General features: G+C 40.4%; 1 protein-coding gene across 2 annotated transcripts in view; it reads left to right on the top strand.

Moving 5' to 3' along the window:
• Nucleotides 1-19,895, top strand: part of LOC110536116 (slingshot protein phosphatase 1a) — a 62,723-nt gene that overhangs the window by 4,398 nt on the left and 38,430 nt on the right. For both annotated transcript variants that reach the window (XM_021621684.2, XM_021621683.2), the window contains exon 2: nucleotides 4,798-4,835. In XM_021621684.2, the coding sequence (XP_021477359.2) occupies nucleotides 4,798-4,835 (38 nt within the window). The remainder of the gene's footprint in view (nucleotides 1-4,797; nucleotides 4,836-19,895) is intronic.

Raw genomic sequence — 19,895 nt, 5'->3', positions numbered from 1 at the left:
AGTACAAGTTTGCATTTCCTGCTGGGCACAAAGTTCGTAGCAACAAAAGTGATCAAATTAAGATCCTGCATCTGTAGTTCTATCCTGATGCTTCCAATCTATGATATCCCTCCTGGTACAATAAGAACTGTTTTGAAGATATTACTGTTGTGAAACTTTATCATGAATAATGGCCCCATTCCCTCCATTTAGTGGCGCTCACCTCTCTCATAAAGTCAGGTATCTAGGTTAACAATGAACATTTATGAGTTGTCATATTTCTTATGACCCAAACAGTGGGTGTCACCAGATCTTAACCCAATTGAACAATAATGGGAGGTTCTGGAGCGGCGCCTGGGGCAGTGTTTTCTACCACCATCAACAAAACACCAAATTATGGAATTTGTTTTGGAAGAATGCTGTGGCATTCCTCCAATAGAGATCCAGACACTTGTAGAATCTATGCCAAGGCTCGTTGAAGATCGCCCTATTCTGTTAACTTATACCTAAATAATGTTGTTGACTCGTCCTATACTCGTATTTGTGGTCAAAGCATAAATTGTAGAAAAACACTTCAAAAACCTCACCTCAAACTTGTCTCAAAGAGTTTTAAAAAGGCTTGCTATTTACTCAAAGAACATTAGTACATCACTGGGGCCAAGCTTCCTGCCATTCAGGACCCTATATAATAGGCGGTGTCAGAGGAAAGCCCATGAAATTGTCAGAGAATCCAGTCACCCAAGTTAGTGTTTTCTCTTCTACTGCATGACAAGTGGAACTGCCAAGTCTAGGACTAAAAGGCTCCTTAACAGCTTCTATCCCCAAGCCATAAGACTGCTGAACAATTAATCAAATGGCCACCGGACTATTTACGTTGCGCCCTCCCACCCAAAAACAATTTACATTGTTTTGTACACTGCTGCTACTTGCTGTTTATCTATGTATAGTCACGTCACCCCTACCTTCATGTACACATTTCCTCTAACCTGTACCCCTGCACACTGACTTGGTACTAGTACCCCCTGTATATACAGTTGAAATTGGAAGTTTACATACACTTAGTTTGGAGAATGAAACTTGTTTTTCAACCCCTCAACAAGAAATTTCTGAACAAACTCTAGTTTTGGCAAGTTGTTTAGGGCATATACTTTGTGCATGACAAGTAATTTTTCCAACAATTGTTTACAGACAGATTATTTCACTTATAATTCACTGTATCACAATTCCAGGGGGTCAGAAGTTTACATACACTAAGTTGAATGTGCCTTTAAACAGCTTGGAAAATGCAAGAAAATGTCATGGCTTCAGCAGCTTCTGATAGGCTAATTGACATAATTTGAGTCAATTGGAGGTGTACCTGTGGATGTATTTCAAGGCCTACCTTCAAACTCAGTGTCTCTTTGCTTGACATCAAAATCAAAAGAAATCAGCCAAGACCTCCAGAAACAAAATTGTAGACCTCCACAAGTCTGGTTCATCCTTGGGAACAACTTCCAAATGCCTGAAGGTACCAAGTTCATCTGTACAAACAATAGTACGCAAGTATAAACACCATGGGACCACGCAGCCTTCATACCGCTCAGGATGGAGATGCGTTCTGTCTCCTAGAGATGAATGTACTTTGGTGCGAGAAGTGCAAATCAATTCCAGAACAACAGCAAAGGACCTTGTGAAGATGCTGGAGGAAACGGGTACAAAAGTATCTATATCCACAGTAAAACGAGTCCAACATCGACATAACCTGAAAGGCCGCTCAGCAAAGAAGAAGCCACTGCTCCAAAACCGCCATAAAAAAGCCTGACTATGGTTTGCAACTGCACATGGGGACTAATATCGTACTTTTTGGAGAAATGTCCTCTGGTCTGATGAAACAAAAATAGAACTGTTTGGCCATAATGACCATCGTTATGTTTGGAGGAAAAAGGGGGACGCTTGCAAGCCCAAGAACATCATCCCAACCGCGAAGCACGGGGGTGGCAGCATCATGTTCTGGTGGTGCTTTGCTCCCGACCTCCAATCCTATAGAACATTTGTGTGTAGTACTGAAAAAGCGTGTGTGAGCAAAGAGGCCTACAAACCTGACTCAGTTCCATCAGCTCTTTCAGGAGGAATGGGCCAAAATTCACCCAACTTAGTGTGGGAAGCTTGTGGAAGGCTACCTGAAATGTTTGACCCAAGTTAAAACAATTTAAAGGCAATGCTACCAAATACTAATTGAGTGTATGTAAACTTCTGACCCACTGGGAATGTGATGAAATAAATAAAATCTGAAATAAATAATTCTCTCTATTCTTCTGACATTTCACATTCTTAAAATAAAGTGGTGATCCTAACTGACCTAAGATGGGGAGTTTTTACTAGGATTAAATGTCAGGAATTGTGGAAAACTGAGTGTAAATGTATTTGGCTATGGTGTGTATGTAAAGTTCCGACTTCAACTGTAGCCGCGTTGTTTTATTGTTATGATTTTTAAAATGTAGTTTATTTGTTGTGAGTAAGCATTTCATGTTAAGGTCTACACTTGTATTTGGCGCATGTGACCATTTTGATTTGAATCCAGGTGAAAGCTATGATCCCGTATAGCTTTCAGGAGGAAGCCTGGTTGTTCTTCAAAAGTGCTCTCCTCACCATTTAAATAAGCATACCCCTTTCAGAAAATGTAGAACTAAGAACTAAGCACCCCCTGCAGCAACTGGACCCTCTCTTCCTAAAATTATCTGCAACAATTGTTGCAACCTCTATTACTAGTCTGTTAAACCTCACTTTCGTATCGTCTGAGATTCCTAAAGATTGGAAAGCGGCCGCGGTCATCACCCTCTTCAAAGGGGGAGACTCTAGACCCAAACTGTTACAGACCTATATCTATCCTGCCCTGCCTTTTCTAAGTCTTCGACAGCCAAGTGAACAAACAGATCACCGACCATTTAGAATCCCACCGTACCTTCTCCACTATGCAATCTGGTTTCCGAGCTGGTCATGGGTGCACCACAGCCACGCTCAAGGTCCTCAACAATATCATAACCGCCATCGATTAGAGACAGTACTGTGCAGCCGTCTTCATCGACCTGGCCAAGGCTTTCGTCTCTGTCAATCACCGTATTCTTATCGGCAGACTCAACAGCCTTGGTTTCTCTAATGACTGCCTCGCCTGGTTCAACTACTACTTCTCAGACCGAGTTCAGTGTGTCAAATCGGAGGGCCTGTTGCCGGGACCTCTGGCAGTCTCTATGGGGGTGCCACAGGGTTCAATTCTCAGGCCGACTCTTTTCTCTGTATATATCAATGATGTCGCTCTTGCTGCGGGTGAGTCCTTGATCCACCTATACGCAGACGACCCCATTCTGTATACATCTGGCCCTTCTTTGGACACTGTGCTAACAAACCTCCAAACGAGCTTCAACGCCATACAACACTCCTTCTGTGGCGTCCAACTGCTCTTAAATGCTAGTAAAACGAAATGCATGCTCTTCAACCGATCGCTGTCCGCCTGACTCGCATCACTACTCTAGATGGTGACTTAGAATATGTGGACAACTACAAATTCCTAGGTGTCTGGTTAGACTGTAAACTCTCCTTACAGACTCACATTAAGCATCTCCAATCCAAATTATAATCTAGAATCGGCTTCCTATATCGCAACACAGCCTCCTTCACTCATGCTGGTAAACCCCCTCACCCTCGTAAAACTGACCATCCTACCGATCCTTGACTTCGGCGATATCATTTACAAAATAGCCTCCAACACTCTACTCAGTAAATTGGATGCAGTCTATCACAGTGCCATATGTTTTGTCACCAATACCCCATATACTACCCACCACTGCGACCTGTATGCTCTCGTTGGCTGGTCCTCGCTACATATTCATCGCCAAACCTACTGGCTCCAGGTAATTTATAACTCTTTGCTAGTTAAAGCCCCGCCTTATCTCAGCTCACTGGTCACCATAGCAACACCCACCCGTAACATGCGCTCCAGCAGGTATATTTCACTGGTCATCCCCAAAGCCAACACCTACTTTGTAATGGTATTTACAAATAATTACTTCACCACTATTGGCCAATTTGTTGCCTTACCTCATTACTTCATTTGCGCACACTGTATACAGATTTTTCTATTGTGTTATTGACTGTACGTTTGTTTGTGTAAGGCTGTTGTTTTTGTCGCATTGCTTTGCTTTATCTTGGCCAGGTCGCAGTTGTAAATGAGAACTTGTTCTCAACAAATACATTTTTTTTATGTCACTTGTTGAATCTGCTTCAGTGTAGATAGAGGGGAGGAGACGGGTTAAATAATAATTTTTAATCTTTGTGACAATTGAGACTTGGATTGTGTATATTTGTCTTTCATTGGTGAATGGGCAAGACAAAAGATTTAAGTGCCTTTTGAACGGGGTATGGTAGTAGTTTCCCGTGTGTATCAAGAATTGTCCACCACCCAAAGGACATCCAGCCAACTCAACACTACTGTGGAAAACATTGCAGTCAACATGGGCCAGCATCCCTATGGAATGCTTTTGACACCTTTGTAGAGTCCATGCCCTGATGAATTGAGGCTGTTTTGAGGGCGAAAAGGGGTGCAACTCAATATTAGGAAGGTGTTCCTAATGTTTTGTTCTCTGTGTAGGTGATATATCATAGAAATATGGAAACACTGGACAATTATTTTAAGATGCTTTGTTGGTGTTTCCTTTATTTTGTCAGTTACCTGTAGATCCATGTCCACCTGATACTAATGGCTGCACTGTAGCGCTTCAATGTCTTGAAGTATCAGATTTGGTAATTTTTGTTTCTTTTCCTCTGCTTTTTCTTGGTTTGTAGGACTTTGGGAGTGACTATGAGCGGCAGCTAAATCAGAGGTAAGTGTTGTTAATACTTAGTGTTAGTGGACTTGCTTGGGTAGCCCAGAGCTGCTTCTCTTTTCCATGGTGGACTGGAGCAGGATAATGCTAGATGGAGATTAGGAGGACGTTTTTGTCATCTGTGTTTGTTGGTGTGGGGTAAGCATTCTAGATCTACTCATTCCTGGTTCCTCTCAATGCCGGTCACCACTGTAACAAATTATTAAGAAACCTTTGTCTGTCTGTCAGCAGGGATCATCAACTAGATTCAGCCGCGGGCCGATTTTTGTCTTGAGGGGATGGTTTGCGAGCTGGAACATGATTAGAAATCATCTGTAGACTGCAATTTGACCACCAGAATCCCAATCCTATATAATATTTTACTAAAACAAAAGAAATCTTGCTTAAATTTATGCAATCACGTGTCTCTATTATGCTTGGGAATACACAATTAAAATCACTGATTTATTGATGTTTTTACAGACTTACTTTACAGACGTACTACAATGATATTGGGGGCCCAAATAAAACCACCAGTAGGGGACATCTCTGTAGACCAGGGTTCCCCAATCTTTAACAGACAATTAGACTAAATGTTGTCTTCCCTCTTTTGGCTCGTTATTGTTGCGACAGGTGCTTAAACAGTGATTGTCTGTCTGTTTTGGTCACTACTAGAGGTCGACCGACTGAAAGAATAAACGTCTTGTTTTCGAGATGATAGTTTCTGGATTTGAGCATATTAATGACCTAAGGCTCGTATTTATGTGTGTTATTATGTTATAATTAAGTCTATGATTTGATAGAGCAGTCTGACTGAGCGGTGGTAGGCACCAGCAGGCTTTTAAGCATTCATTCAAACAGCACTTTCGTGCGTTTTGCCAGCAGCTCTTCGCTGTGCTTCAAGCATTGAGCTGTTTATGACTTCAAGCCTATCAACTCCTGAGATTAGGCTGGTGTAACCGATGTTAGCGGGGTGCGCGCTAATAACGTTTCAAACGGCACTCGCTCTGAGCCTTCTAGTAGTTGTTCCCCTTGCTCTGCATGGGTAACGCTGCTTCGAGGGTGGCTGTTGTCGTTGTGTTCCTGGTTCGAGCCCAGGGAGGAGCGAGGAGAGGGACGGAACCTATACTGTTACACTGGCAATACTAAAGTGCCTATAAGAACATCCAATAGTCAAAGGTTATTGAAATACAAATCGTATAGAGAGAAATAGTCCTATAATTCCTATAATAACTACAACCTAAAACTTCTTACCTGGGAATATTGAAGACTCATGTTTAAAGGAACCACCAGCTTTCATATGTTCTGAGCAAGGAACTTAAACGTTAGCTTTCTTACATGGCACATATTGCACTTTTACTTTCTTCTCCAACATTTTGTTTTTGCATTTTTTAAACCAAATTGAACATGTTTCATTATTTATTTGAGGCTAAATTTATTTTATTGATGTTTTATATTAAGTTAAGTGTTAATTCATTACAGATATTAAAAAAAACTGTCCGATTAATCGGTATCGGTTTTTTGGTCCTCCAATAATCGGTATCGGCGTTGAAAAATCATAATCGGTCGACCTCTAATGGACATATCTGATATTGGCAGAAAGCTTAAATTCTTGATAATCTATCTGCACAAGTTAAAATAAGTGTTCATTCAGTATTGTTGTAATTGTCGTTATTACAAATAGTTTTTAAAAAATCATCTGATTTAATCTGTATCGGCGTTGAAAAATCATAATCGGTCAACCTCTAGTCTTAATCAACTCACTGAATGGATTTAGTGTGCCGCTGAATTAAGTTACTTTCCTTGTATGAAGCAATCAGAGTTTTTAGGTGAAATTGGGTATAGAGGGAGGGGCATGTGCACCACTGGCCTGTATTGCTTCATTTGTCAGCTTTTATATGGATGTGTAACGTCACTCACGAACAAAGGTGTTGACATTCAGAGACACGATTGTTTTCAAGCCCATCATCCCACTTTCCTTAGTCCTTTTTTAAAAATGTTTCTCCATTCATGTGCGTGTGGGTCAGACATTAGTTTATTTTTGTTCTCGCTGAAAACAGGATGCCTGAAAGCTGGTCATAACTTCCTGCTCTACTGTGCCCCAGGACAAAGGGGGAAGAGTGGAAGAGGTCAGCACGTCACCCTTCCTACATAGTGAGGGATGTGGTTCTCTGGCTCCATGGGGTCAATAATCTTGGTAATTAATCGCAGGGAGATTTACTGTGTTCTGCCTCCATGCCCTCATGCAGTGAAATCTGAGACTGCTGTGAATGTTTTGGGCATTTCCACGGAAACAACTTATGATTCCAGTTTTTTCACTTTAAAATGTATGCCAAACAAAAATCATTGTATTGAAACTTTAACAAACAATACAACTCTATTAACAATTTCCACTGAAAAATGTACAAAAACTAATTTAGTGGAACTGTGCAGATGCCATCTTTGGTAATGGAATTACGGACTTGTTTTTCATACATTTTTTTAAACGTGCAAGTCAGTTAATTAAGAACAAATTCTTATTTACAATGACGGCCTAGGAACAGTGGGTTAACTGCAGAACGACAGATTTTTACCTTGTCAGCTCGGGATTTGAACTAGCAACCTTGCGGTTACTGGCCCAACGCTCTAACCACTAGGCTACCTGCCGCCCTATGTAATGTAATTCTCATGTTTCACAAGTTTGGACAGCAGAGCACAGTAGAGTTCAGTACAGTACAATGTACTATGCTCTACTTGTCTTAACTGTATTGTACTTACTGTGCGGTACTGTATTGTGCTCTACTTACTATCCAAACTTGGGAAACATACGTACATCCATGATTGGACCAAATCTGAACCTGTCTGATCCGTCTGTGGACGTTAACATCAAGGCCAGGAGGGACTGACCAAGTTTCAACTACTTATCAACATCCGGTGTCAGTCGGTACTCATTGGGTGAGTATGTTGGTATCAGTAAATGGAAAGAGGGGGCTCATGGGTAGGTGTCTAAGAGCTGGGAGAGGTGAGAGTGAAAGGCATAGAGGGAGGGGTGGTCCAAACTGTTGTAACACTCTTGGTTTGACCACCGGACAACAAAGACAAAGAAAACAGTTGAACCTAACCGTATGCCAGTGGAACGGAGGACAGTAGCAGGTGACCCGGCTGTGGTTTGTGACGATTATGATTTCCCGTTGTAGCCAATTCAGTTGCAGTAATTCTGTTTACATTTTTATTTTTTGTAGTAATCATTAAATTACGAGTTATCACATTCATAAACAAATGTGAAATCAGTAAAATCACTAGTTGGTGAACTTTTATTATTCTCCCTCATGATGGAGAGAAATGTGAAAATACCTTAGTTATGTGGGTGTTTGGTAATGGGCTTAAAAGCACAAGGCAATATTTCTTAAACTTACAGAAGGTAAACAATATCTCAAACTAAATATGTGTTGATATTATATTGAACAATACTATAAACTCAACATGCAACAATTTCAAAGATTTGACTGAGTTACAGTTCATAGAAGGAAGCCAGGTCCACCCACTGGGGAGGCAGTCCCAGCCAATCAGAATTATTTTTTCCCCACAAAAGGGCTTTATTAAGTTCCTTGCTCAGAACATGAGAACATATGAAAGTTGGTGGTTATTTCTCTCTATACCATTTGTATTTCATATACCTTTGACTATTGGATGTTCTTTAGGCACTATAGTATTGCCAGTGTAACAGTATAGCTTCCGTCCCCCTCCTCGCCCCTACCTGGGCTCGAACCAGGAACACATCGACAACAGCCACACTCAGAAGCATCGTTACCCATCGCTCCACAAAAGCCGCGGCTCTTGCAGCGCAAGGGGAATAACTACTCCAAATCTAAAAGCGAGTGACTGCTGGCAAAACGCACGAAAGTGCTGTTTGAATGAATGATTACGGGCCTGCTGCTGCTCAGTCAGACTACTCTATCAAATCAGACTTAATTATAACATAATAACACACAGAAATACGAGCCTTTGGTCATTAATATGATCGAATCCGGAAACTATCATTTCGAAAACAAAACGTTTATTATTTCAGTGAAATACGGAACCGTTCGGTATTTTATCTAATGGGTGGCATCCCTAAGTCTAAATATTCTTGTTACATTGCACAACCTTCAATGTATATCATAATTACGTAACATTTTGGCAAATTAGTTTGCAATGAGCCAGGCTGCCCAAACTGTTGCATATACCCTGACTCTGCGTGCAATGAATGCAAGAGAAATGACACAATTTCACCTGGTTAATATTGCCTGCTAAACTGGATTAGTAGTTATAACTAGTGATTATCATTGATTGTTTTTTATAAGATAAGTTTAATGCTAGCTAGCAATTTACCGTGGCTTCTACTGCATTTGTGTAACAGGTAGGCTACTCGTGGAGTGCAATGGTTAGAGCGTTGGACTAGTTAACTGTGCGGTTGCAAGATTGAAACCCCTGAGCTGACAATGTGAAAATCTGTCATTCTGCCCCTGAACATGGCAGTTAACCCACAGTTCCTAGGCAGTCATTGAAAATAAGAATGTGTTCTTAACTGACTTGCCTAGTTAAATAAAAGGTTTATTTAACATTTTTTTTTAAATATATATTTTTTTAAATCGGAAATCGGCACCCAAAAATACAGATTTACGATTGTTATGAACTTGAAATCGGCCCTAATTAATTGGCCATTCCGATTAATCGGTCGACCTCTAATGTCCATGTCCTGGGAAATGTTGTTACTTACAACATCATGCTAATCGCATTAGCCTATGTTAGCTCAACCGTCCCGTGGAAGGGACACATATCCCTAAGAAGTTTTAAACGTTAGCTTTTTTACATGGCACACATTTTTACATGGCACATATTACTTTCTTCTCCAACACTTTGTTTTTGCATTATTTAAACCAAATTGAACATGTTTAATTATTTATTTGAGGCTAAATTGATTTTATTGATGTTTTATATTAAGTGTTTTCATTACAGATAAAAAAAATTGTCCGATTTTAATCGGTATCGTTTTTTTGGTCCTCCAATAATCGGTATCGGCGTTGAAAAATCATAATCGGTCGACCTCTAATGGACATATCTGATATTGGCAGAAAGCTTAAATTCTTGTTAATCTAACTGCACTGTCCAATTTACAGTAGCTATTACAGTGAAATAATACCATGCTATTGTTTGAGGAGAGCGCACAATTTTGAACATAAAGTTATTCATAAACCAATTAGGCACATTTGGGCAGACTTGATACAACATTTTGAACAGAAATGCAATGGTTCATTGGATCAGTGTAAAACTTAACACATACACTGCTGCCATCTTGTGGCCAAAATCTAAATTGCGCCTGGGCTGTAATTAATACATTATGGCCTTTCTCTTCCATTTAAAATATAATGGTACAAAAAAATACAGAATAATGTTTTTTTTTTGAATTATCTTTTACCAGATCTACTGTGTTCTCCTACAGTCTTAATATTTCCACAAACTTCAAAGTGTTTCCTTTCAAATGGTACCAAGAATATGCATATCCTTGCTTCAGGGCCTGAGCAACAGGCAGTTAGATTTGGGTATGTCATTTCAAGTGAAAATTGGAAAAAAGGGGTGGATCCTGAAGGGGTTTTAAAGATACTGCTCATTAACAGTGATTTAAACAAATTTGTGCACAACATTTTTGAGTTGATAATTTCTGGGACCTTTTTTTCAGCTCATGAAAATGGGGAACATGTCGCGTTTATTTTTGTTGAGTATTGTTGGCGGGGGTGTTCATGTCAACATTGTTATTATTATTATTTTTCAATGTATTTCTGATAACTAACAATTTCAGACCTGGAAACATGAATAGGCGGCACACTGCATGAGAGATGGAACAATGTTGTGACCAGGGGTTGGAACCTAAATGATTTTCCAATTGTTTCATTCTGTTCTGTTCTAACCTGAAAAACAAAGTTCTGATCTGGTTCGAACCCCAAAAAAGTAATTATTTATATTGTTCCTTTTTATTAACCTCTCATTTTTTTATATTTAGCTTGACATTAAACTACTTCACCAATCAGTGCGGATAGAGCAGCTTGCTATGGAGCGGGCAACCTATAGTTACCCAGTGGTGGAAAAAGTACTCAATTGTCATACTTGACTAAATGTAAAGATCCCTTTTAATAGAAAATGACTCAAGTCCAGTAAAATACTACTTGATAAAAGTGGTTTTAAATATACTAAAGTATCAAAAGTAAATGGAATTGCTAAGTTGTACTTACGTATCAAAAGTATAAACTATTTCAAATTCCTTATTAAGCAAACCAAACGGCACATTTTTGTTTGTTTTCGTGACAGATCGACAGGTCTTTGCGACAGATCTTTACCCAGCATATCAATAAACAGTCAACTTATTAATAGCTTTGTATCATCATTCTGAACAGTCTTAACATCCTTGCATCTGCAAAAACCCGAGCCTTATGATTCAGTACTACACAAATTTGTTTAATTTATTTACTAGCTAACTTAATGTTAACACAGGATAAACATACACACTTAATACATTAGAAACAGGTCCCTAGCGGACTGACAACAATATGGCTGTTCGTTACAAAAGCCATGGAGAGAGCGAGGAAAGAGAGCGGGACAGAGACACTAAACGTTGGTACATTTAGAAACTACTCTCACTTATCCTTTCACACGAACCGCCGCCCGCTTGGAGTAATAAATCATGAATGTATTTACTTGAAAATGCCTTGGTTTGCCGTCTTTCTCTAATAAACCGGGTCGCCTTGGAAAGGGGGTTGGGCCTTTTCGTGGCACGCTTGTAAAGCTCTGATTGTCCAAACAGTCTTCTACTGTTCTCCTCTGCCGTTGTCCGGTATCCGGTGACTTGTCATGTAGTCCTGAATAGAACTAAAGAGTTTATTCTCCTTCCATTTGCTCTGGAAGATGCTTCTTTGACAATAAACCAGCAAGCTGTGTCGATGGTTCCCAGCGGGGTGATGAAAGTAGCGTACTACGGTGGTTTGAGCAGAGTAGTAGAATGGTCCCACTTTACTAAGGACAGATAATCAGCTGTACCAGTGATTGTCTGGGAGGTGACTATCATCTCTACCTCTTGTTGAGATTGAGTTCAAACCACTTTTTTTCTCTCTGGTCTAATATTTTAATTCTTAATCCATAATTTTATACCGTTTGTTTTAGAATGGGTGGTTCTGTCACACTCTCTGACCTCACTCAAGGGGGCGGTGACTACTTACTGTGCACAGTTATAGAAACAATTTCCTCTTATAGTTTCTTAAGTCACATCCTTCTCTTAATAACTTCTTACGGCTGAAATCCCGCTAACGGGATCGATATGACAACAGCCAGTGAAAGTGCAGGGCGCCAAATTCAAGCAACAGAAATCTCATAATTAAAATTCCTCAAACATACAAGTATTTTACACAATTTTAAAGATAAACTTGTTGTTAATCCCACCACAGTGTCCCAAAAAGGCTTTACGACGAAAGCACACCATCTGATTATGTTAGATCGGTACCTAGTCACAGAAAAACACAGCCATTCTTCCAGCCAAAGAGATGAGTCACAAAAAGCAGAAATAGATTCAATTAATCACTAACCTTTTGAGGACCTTCATCAGATGACACTCATAGGACTTCATGTTACACAATACATGTATGTTTTGTTCGAGAAGTTCATATTATTATCCAAAAATCTCAGTATACATTGGTGTGTTATGTTCAGTAATATTTTGCTTCTAAAACATCCAGTGATTTTGCAGAGAGCCACGTCAATTTACAGAAATACTCATCATAAACATTGATAAAATATACAAGTGTTATGCATGGAATTATAGATCCTTAATGCAACCGCTGTCAGATTTAAAAAAAACTTTATGGAGAAAGCACACCATGCAAAAATCTGAGTGCAGCCCTGAGAGACCAAAACAAGTCATACAGATCATCTGTCATCACCTGTCATGTTGTGGAGTCAACAGAAGTCAGAAATAGCATTATAAATATTAACTTTGATCTTCATCAGAATGCACTTCCAGGAATCCCAGTTACACAATAAATGTTTATTTTGTTCGATAAAGTCCATTTATGTCCAAATATCTCCTTTTTGTTTGCACGTTTAGTTCACAAATCCAAATTCATGAGGCGCGAGCACTAGGTCCAGACAAAGTCAAGGTTCCGTTACAGTTTGTAGAAACATGTCAAACGATGTATAGAATCAATCTTTAGGATGTTCACAAATCTTCAATCATGTTTCAACTGGAGAATTCCTTTGTCTTTAGAAATGCAATGGAACGCAGCTACCTCTCACTGGCACGCGTGAGACTGAGCTCATTAACACTAATTATTTTTCATATAGCATGCACAACACAGAGGATGGAAACTTCGTACATGTAGTATGTATTCTTTGCAAGTTGCAGTATTTCCCTTTCTAACATTTTTAATGATATCACAAAATAACAACCAAACCGACATTAGTGTTCTTTTAGGTCGCCTCAGGGTTTACCCCCACCAGTTCCCTCCTTGCCTCCTCTGCGAGTGAGAGGGGCTCTGGTTGATGTTATTTATTTCAAAGTTGATCTGACCTATTTGGATCCTCACAAGGCAGTCATGACACCTGTCAAGAGGTAACAAATACTTTTGGGTGTCCGGGAAAATGTATGGAGTAAAAAGTACATTATTTTCTTAATGAATGTAGTGAAGTAAAAGTTGTCAAATATAAATAGTAAAGTACAGATCCCAAAAAACAACTTAAGTAGCAGTTGTGGGAAAAGTACTCAATTGTCGTGAAGTCACCCAATAAAATACTACTTGAGTAAAAGTCAAAAGTATTTGGTTTTAAATATACTTAAGTGTTAAAAGTAAATGGAATTGCTAAAATGTATTTAATTATCAAAAGTATAAAAAGTATATATAATTTCAAATGCCTTATTTTAAGCAAACCAGATGGCACAATTTTATTTTATTTTATTTACGGCTAGCCAAGGTCACACTCCAACACTCAGACATAATTTGCAAAGAAATAATTTATGTTTAGTGAGTCTGACCGATCAGAGGCAGTAGGGATGAGCAGGGATGTTCTCTTGATAAGTGTGTGAATTGGACCATTTTCCTGTCAATGTAACGAGTACTTTTGGGTGTGAGGGAAAATGTATGTAGTAAAAAGTACATTATTTTCTACAGGAATGTACTGATGTAAAAGTTGGCAAAAATATAAAGTCCAGATACCCTCAAAAAATGACATAAGTAAAAATTATTTAAAGTACTACTTAAGTACTTTACACCACTTGTTTTAGCCTAGGCAGCCGATTTATGCATTGGTGTTATTGGCTGCCTAGGCTATAGTTACTTGCATGCGTGATGGACAGACAAGTGTAGGGCGTGAAATGTTACTGAATTTGAGGATGGGGAGACCGCTAGTGGAGGCTTGGTTTGATGTGCTGGGCATTGATAAGACATGCATTATCAGAGTAAAGCCCACAGAGTTATAGCTACAGAGGAGCGGCTTCTATGGAGGAACTTTGAATGTGTTTGAACTTCCGAGAGTTGGCTTAACTTCCACCAGAGCTACTGTAGCTAGCAAGCTTGTGTGTGCAGAGCGGCCCCAGAATTAACACGTCTTACCCTTTTCATTAATAAATCAATGTGAAGCAGAAACTGTAGTGTCAAATCAAATTAAATGTATTTATATAGCCCTTCAACATCAGCTGATATCTCAAAGTGCTGTACAGAAACCCAGCCAAAAAACCCAAACAGCAAGCAATGCAGGTGTTGAAGCACGTTGGCTAGGAAAAACTCCCTAGAAAGGCCAAAACCTAGGAAGAAACCTAGAGAGGAACCAGGCTATGAGGGGTGGCCAGTCCTCTTCTGGCTGTGCCGGGTGGAGATTATAACAGAACATAGCCAATAAATGACCAGCATGGTCAAATAATAGGTCTGGGACAAGTAGCACATCCGGTGAACAGGTCAGGATTCCATTGCCGCAGGCAGAACAGTTGAAACTGGAGCAGCAGCACTTCCAGGTGGACTGGGGACAGCAAGGAGTCATCATGCCAGGTAGTCCTGAGGCATGGTCCTACGGCTCAGGTCCTCCGAGAGAGAGAGAAAGAGAGAATTAGAGAGAGCATACTTAAATTCACACAGGACACCAGATAAGACGGGAGAAGTACTCAAGATATAGCAAACTGAACCTAGCCCCCCGACACATAAACTACTGTAGCATTAATACTGGAGGCTGAGACAGGAGGGGTCAGGAGACACGGTGGCCCCATCCGATGATTCCCCCGGACAGGGCCAAACAGGAAGGATATAACACCACCCACTTTGCCAAAGCACAGCCCCCACACCACTAGAGGGATATCTTCAACCACCAACTTACCATCCTGAGACAAGGCCGAGTATAGCCCACAAAGATCTCCGCCACAGCACAACCCAAGGGGGTCGCCAACCCAGACAGGAAGATCACATCATGTGACTCAACCCACTCAAGTGACGCACCCCTCCTAGGGACAACATGAAAGAGCACCAGTAAGCCAGTGACTCAGCCCCTGTCCATACCGAGCATTGAAAAAGATAATACATTTATCTCTAATTACAAATCTCTCCCTAATTCCTAAATCACACGTTTAACATCAGTAGGATACAGTAGCCTAAGCTTCGGAGGGGGAGGTTGCCTACATACATGCACACACACTGGCAATGATTTCCAGCTGGCAGGCAGACACTGGAATATGTTCCAGAGTTAGAGTGAGGTTTTTTTTATGGGACTGAAAAAAATGCCCAGAACGTCAATGTTATTAACTAGTTCCCATGTTTTTAAAATAACAGTACTGTTCCGAAACAGTATATCACTTTCGTTCCTGTTCCTCAAAATGTTTTATTTTTCAGTTCTGTTACCTGAACCATTTGCAACCACTGGTTGTGAGCTTAACTCGATTTTGTACAGTGTGTAAACTACTCAAGGATTTTCTTCTGAGAACGTACTTTCTTCTGGTAATGCAATTTTGGATTTTAGCACTCAGTGATGCACGTCTTCAGGAATGATATCCATGAGATACTATTTAAGGCCTGTCTTGCTTCCAGGTCTCAGCGGTTCAGTATGGGACATTCTACACTACAACATTTTGCAATTTAACTGCCAGATTACATATTCTCTTTAAGGTTCATTCCACCACTTGACTCATGAAAACATTGTACACTGAACAAAAATATAAACACAACATGTAAAGTGTTGGTTTCATGAGCAGAAATAAAAGATCCCAGAAATGTTGCATATGCTCAAAATGCTAATTACTCTCCAATTATGTGCACAAATTTGTTTACATCCCTGTTAGTGAGCATTTCTCCTTTGCCAATATAATCCATTTGCCTGACAGGTGTGGCATATCAAGAAGCTGATTAAACAGCATGATCATTACACAGGTGCATTTTAGATGCCGATACCGATTATTGGAGGACCAAAAAAGCCGATACCAATTAATCTGCCGATTTGTATTTATTTATTTATTTATTTGTAATGATGACAATTACAGCAATACTGAATTAACACTTATTTTATTAACTTAATATAATACAGCAATAAAATCAATTTAGCCTCAAGTAAATAATGAAACATGTTCAATTTGGTTTAAATAATGCAAAAACAAAGTGTTGGAGAAGAAAGTAAAAGTGCAGTATGTGCTATGTAAGAAAGCTAACGTTTCAGTTCCTTCCTCAGAACATGAGAACATATGAAAGCTGGTGGTTCCTTTCAACATGAGTCTTCAATATTCCCAGGTAAGAAGTTATAGGTTGTAGTTATTATAGGAATTATAGGACTATTTCCCTCTATACCATTTGTATTTCATTAACCTTTTGACTATTGGATGTTCTTATAGGCACTTTAGTATTGCCAGTGTAACAGTATAGCTTCCGTCCTTCTCCTCGCTCCTCCCTGGGCTCGAACCAGGAACACAACGACCCTCAAAGCAGCGTTACCCATGCAGAGCAAGGGGAACAACTACTAGAAGGCTAGAGCGAGTGACGTTTGAAACGCTATTAGCGCGCGCTAACTAGCAAGCCATTTCACTTCGCGCGCTAACTAGCAAGCCATTTCACTTCGGTTACACCAGCCTCATCTCGGGAGTTGATAGGCTTGAAGTCATAAACAGCGCAATGCTTGACGCACAACGAAGAGCTGCTGGCAAAACGCACGAAAGTTCTGTTTGTAACTTGGTCACGGAAATCAGAAAAGCAATCAAATTAAATCGTTTATAGGGCCTCCCGGGTGGCGCAGTGGTTAAGGGCGCTGTACTGCAGCGCCAGCTGTGCCATCAGAGTCCCTGGGTTTGCGCCCAGGCTCTGTCGTAACCGGCTGCGACCGGGAGGTCCGTGGGGCGACGCACAATTGGCCTAGCGTCGCCCGGGTTAGGGAGGGCTTGGTCGGTAGGGGTGTCCTTGTCTCATCGCGCACCAGCGACTCCTGTGGCGGGCTGGGCGCAGTGTGCGCTAACCAAGGTGGCCAGGTGCACGGTGTTTCCTCCGGCGCATTGGTGCGGCTGGCTTCCGGGTTGGATGTGTGCTGTGTTAAGAAGCAGTGCGGTTGGGTTGTGTATCGGAGGACGCATGACTTTCAACCTTCGTCTCTCCCGAGCCCGTACGGGAGTTGTAGCGATGAGACAAGATACTACAAAGCTACAAGCTACTACAAAAATTGGATACCACGAAATTGGGGAGAAAAAGGGGTAAAATGTATTAAAATAAATAAATAAATAAATATTTAAATTGTTTATCTTTGTTGAGCTTCAGATGTTTTCACTCACGAGACTCCCAGTTAGGAAGCAAATGTTCCTTTTTTCCAAAAGGATTATTTTTGTAGGCGAAATAGTTTGTTCTTCACGTTTGGCTGAGAAATCGACTGGAAATTGCGGTCGCCGAAAAAATATTCCAAATTAGCTCCATAATATCGACAGAAACATGGCAAATGTTGTTTATAATCAATCCTCAAGGTGTTTTTCAAATATCTATTCGATAATATATCAACCGGGACTGGTGGCTTGGCTTCTTAGTAGGAGAGAGAGAAACAATGGCCTCATTTGTCCTTTACGCACCAAACACTATGAGAGACTTCAGCTGACCACTGACGCAATGTTGACGTTCAGGCTCATTTTTCAAAATAAAAGCCTGAAACTATGTATTGTGTATTATACACATTAGGGAAGCCATAGAAAAAGTTATCTGGTTGATAGCCCATTCACTGCTCAATAGGGACGCATTGGAACGCAGCGCTTTCAAAACATGAGGCACTTCCGGATTGGATTTTTCTCAGGCTTTCGCCTGCAACATCAGTTCTGTTATACTCACAGACAATATTTTAAAGGTTTTGGAAACTTTAGATTGTTTTCTATCCTAAGCTTTCAATTATATGCATATTCTAGCATCTTGTCCTGACAAAATATCCCGTTTACTACGGGAACGTTATTTTTCCAAAAATGAAAATATTGCCCCCTAGTCACAAAAGGTTAACTGACTTGCCTAGTTAAATAAAAAATAAAAATCGGCACCCAAAAATACAGATTTCCGATTGTTATGAAAACTTGATATCGGCCCTAATTAATTGGTCGACCTCTAGTGCATTTTGTGCTGGGGACAGTAGAAGGCCACTCTAAAATCTGCAGGTTTGTCACACAACAATGCCACAGATGTCTACAGTTTTGAAGCAGCATGCAATTGGCATGCTGACTGCAGGAATGTCCACCAGAGCTGTTGCCATAGAATTACATTTTCATCTCTCTCTACCATAAGCTGCCTTCAACGTCATTTTAGAGGATTTGGTAGTATGTCCAACCGGCCTAACAACCGCAGACCATGTGTATGGTGTCGTGTGGGCGAGCGGTTTGCTGATGTCCAAGTTGTGAACAGAGTGCCCCTTGGTGGCGGTGAGATTATGGGCAGGCATAAGCTACGGACAACGAACACGATTGCGTTTATCAATGCACAGAGATACCGTGTAAACAAAATCCTGAGGCCCATTGCGTCGTTTCATCACCCTCCAACACCTCATGTTTCAGCATTATGTTACACGGCCCCATGTCGCAAGGATCTGTACACAATTCCTGGAAACTGAAATGGCCCAGTTCTTCCATGGCCTGCATACTCACCAGATGTCACCCATTGAGCATGTTTGTGATGCTCTGGATCGACATGTTTGACAGCGTGTTCCAGTTCCTGCTAATATCCTGCAACTTCGCACAGCCATTGAAGAGGAGTGGGACAACATTCCACAGGCCACAATCAACAGCCTGATCAACTCTATGCAAAGGAGATTCGTTTCGCTGCATGAGGCAAATGGTGGTCACACCAGATGGACACATTTTCTGATCTACGCCCCTATCTTTTTTTAAGGTATCTGTGCCTAACAGATGCATAACTGTATTCCCAGTCATGTGAAATCCATAGATCCCACCCTAATACATTAACTGTAACTCAGTAAAATCTTTGGAATTGTTGCATGTCGCGTTTTATATTTTTTTCAGTATATATAAAATATATTGTCCTCTGTTCCTGGCATCTACTGTGTGTCCGTAGCATCCTAAAAGGGAAACAGAAAATTGAAATGTCCATGTTGGGCAGTGTTTACCAAAAAGTGTGTTAGGGCCATTCCCTCTTGGATGGGGATTAGAAACTGGGTTGATTCTGTCTATTTGATGGGACACAATTTTGTTAAGGGTTTAGGTGGGTCAAAAAAGTGTAGAATAGCAGGAAATTAGCTCAGCGATTCTTGAAAATCCTTGTCCGAGCTAAATATTTACGTCTAGGGGAATTCTAGAAGGGAAAATATTAGTTTTGGGTGTTTTCTAAATCCTTTCCATATTAATTTCCATGTTGGTTCTATGCCTGGAAATGCCCTTGTCCAGAGCAAAGGATCCCAATTTCAAACTCTCCAATAGTGTTTTAAAATAAAAACTGGCAGTAATGAATATTAACTGGAAAATGATCTTATATAGTTTCTTGCAATAGCCCTCTGTGACGTCAAAGAAGTTTTCTCTCAAAACTGTGTTTCCTAAAAGAAGTGTCTGGAGATTTGGTAAATTTGTCTAAAATCCTAAATTAA

The sequence above is a fragment of the Oncorhynchus mykiss genome, chromosome 11 (genome assembly GCF_013265735.2).
Source record: "Oncorhynchus mykiss isolate Arlee chromosome 11, USDA_OmykA_1.1, whole genome shotgun sequence".
NCBI lineage: Eukaryota > Metazoa > Chordata > Actinopteri > Salmoniformes > Salmonidae > Oncorhynchus > Oncorhynchus mykiss.
Note: the sequence above shows the minus strand (reverse complement) of the source record. Positions and strands in the feature narration are given on the sequence as shown.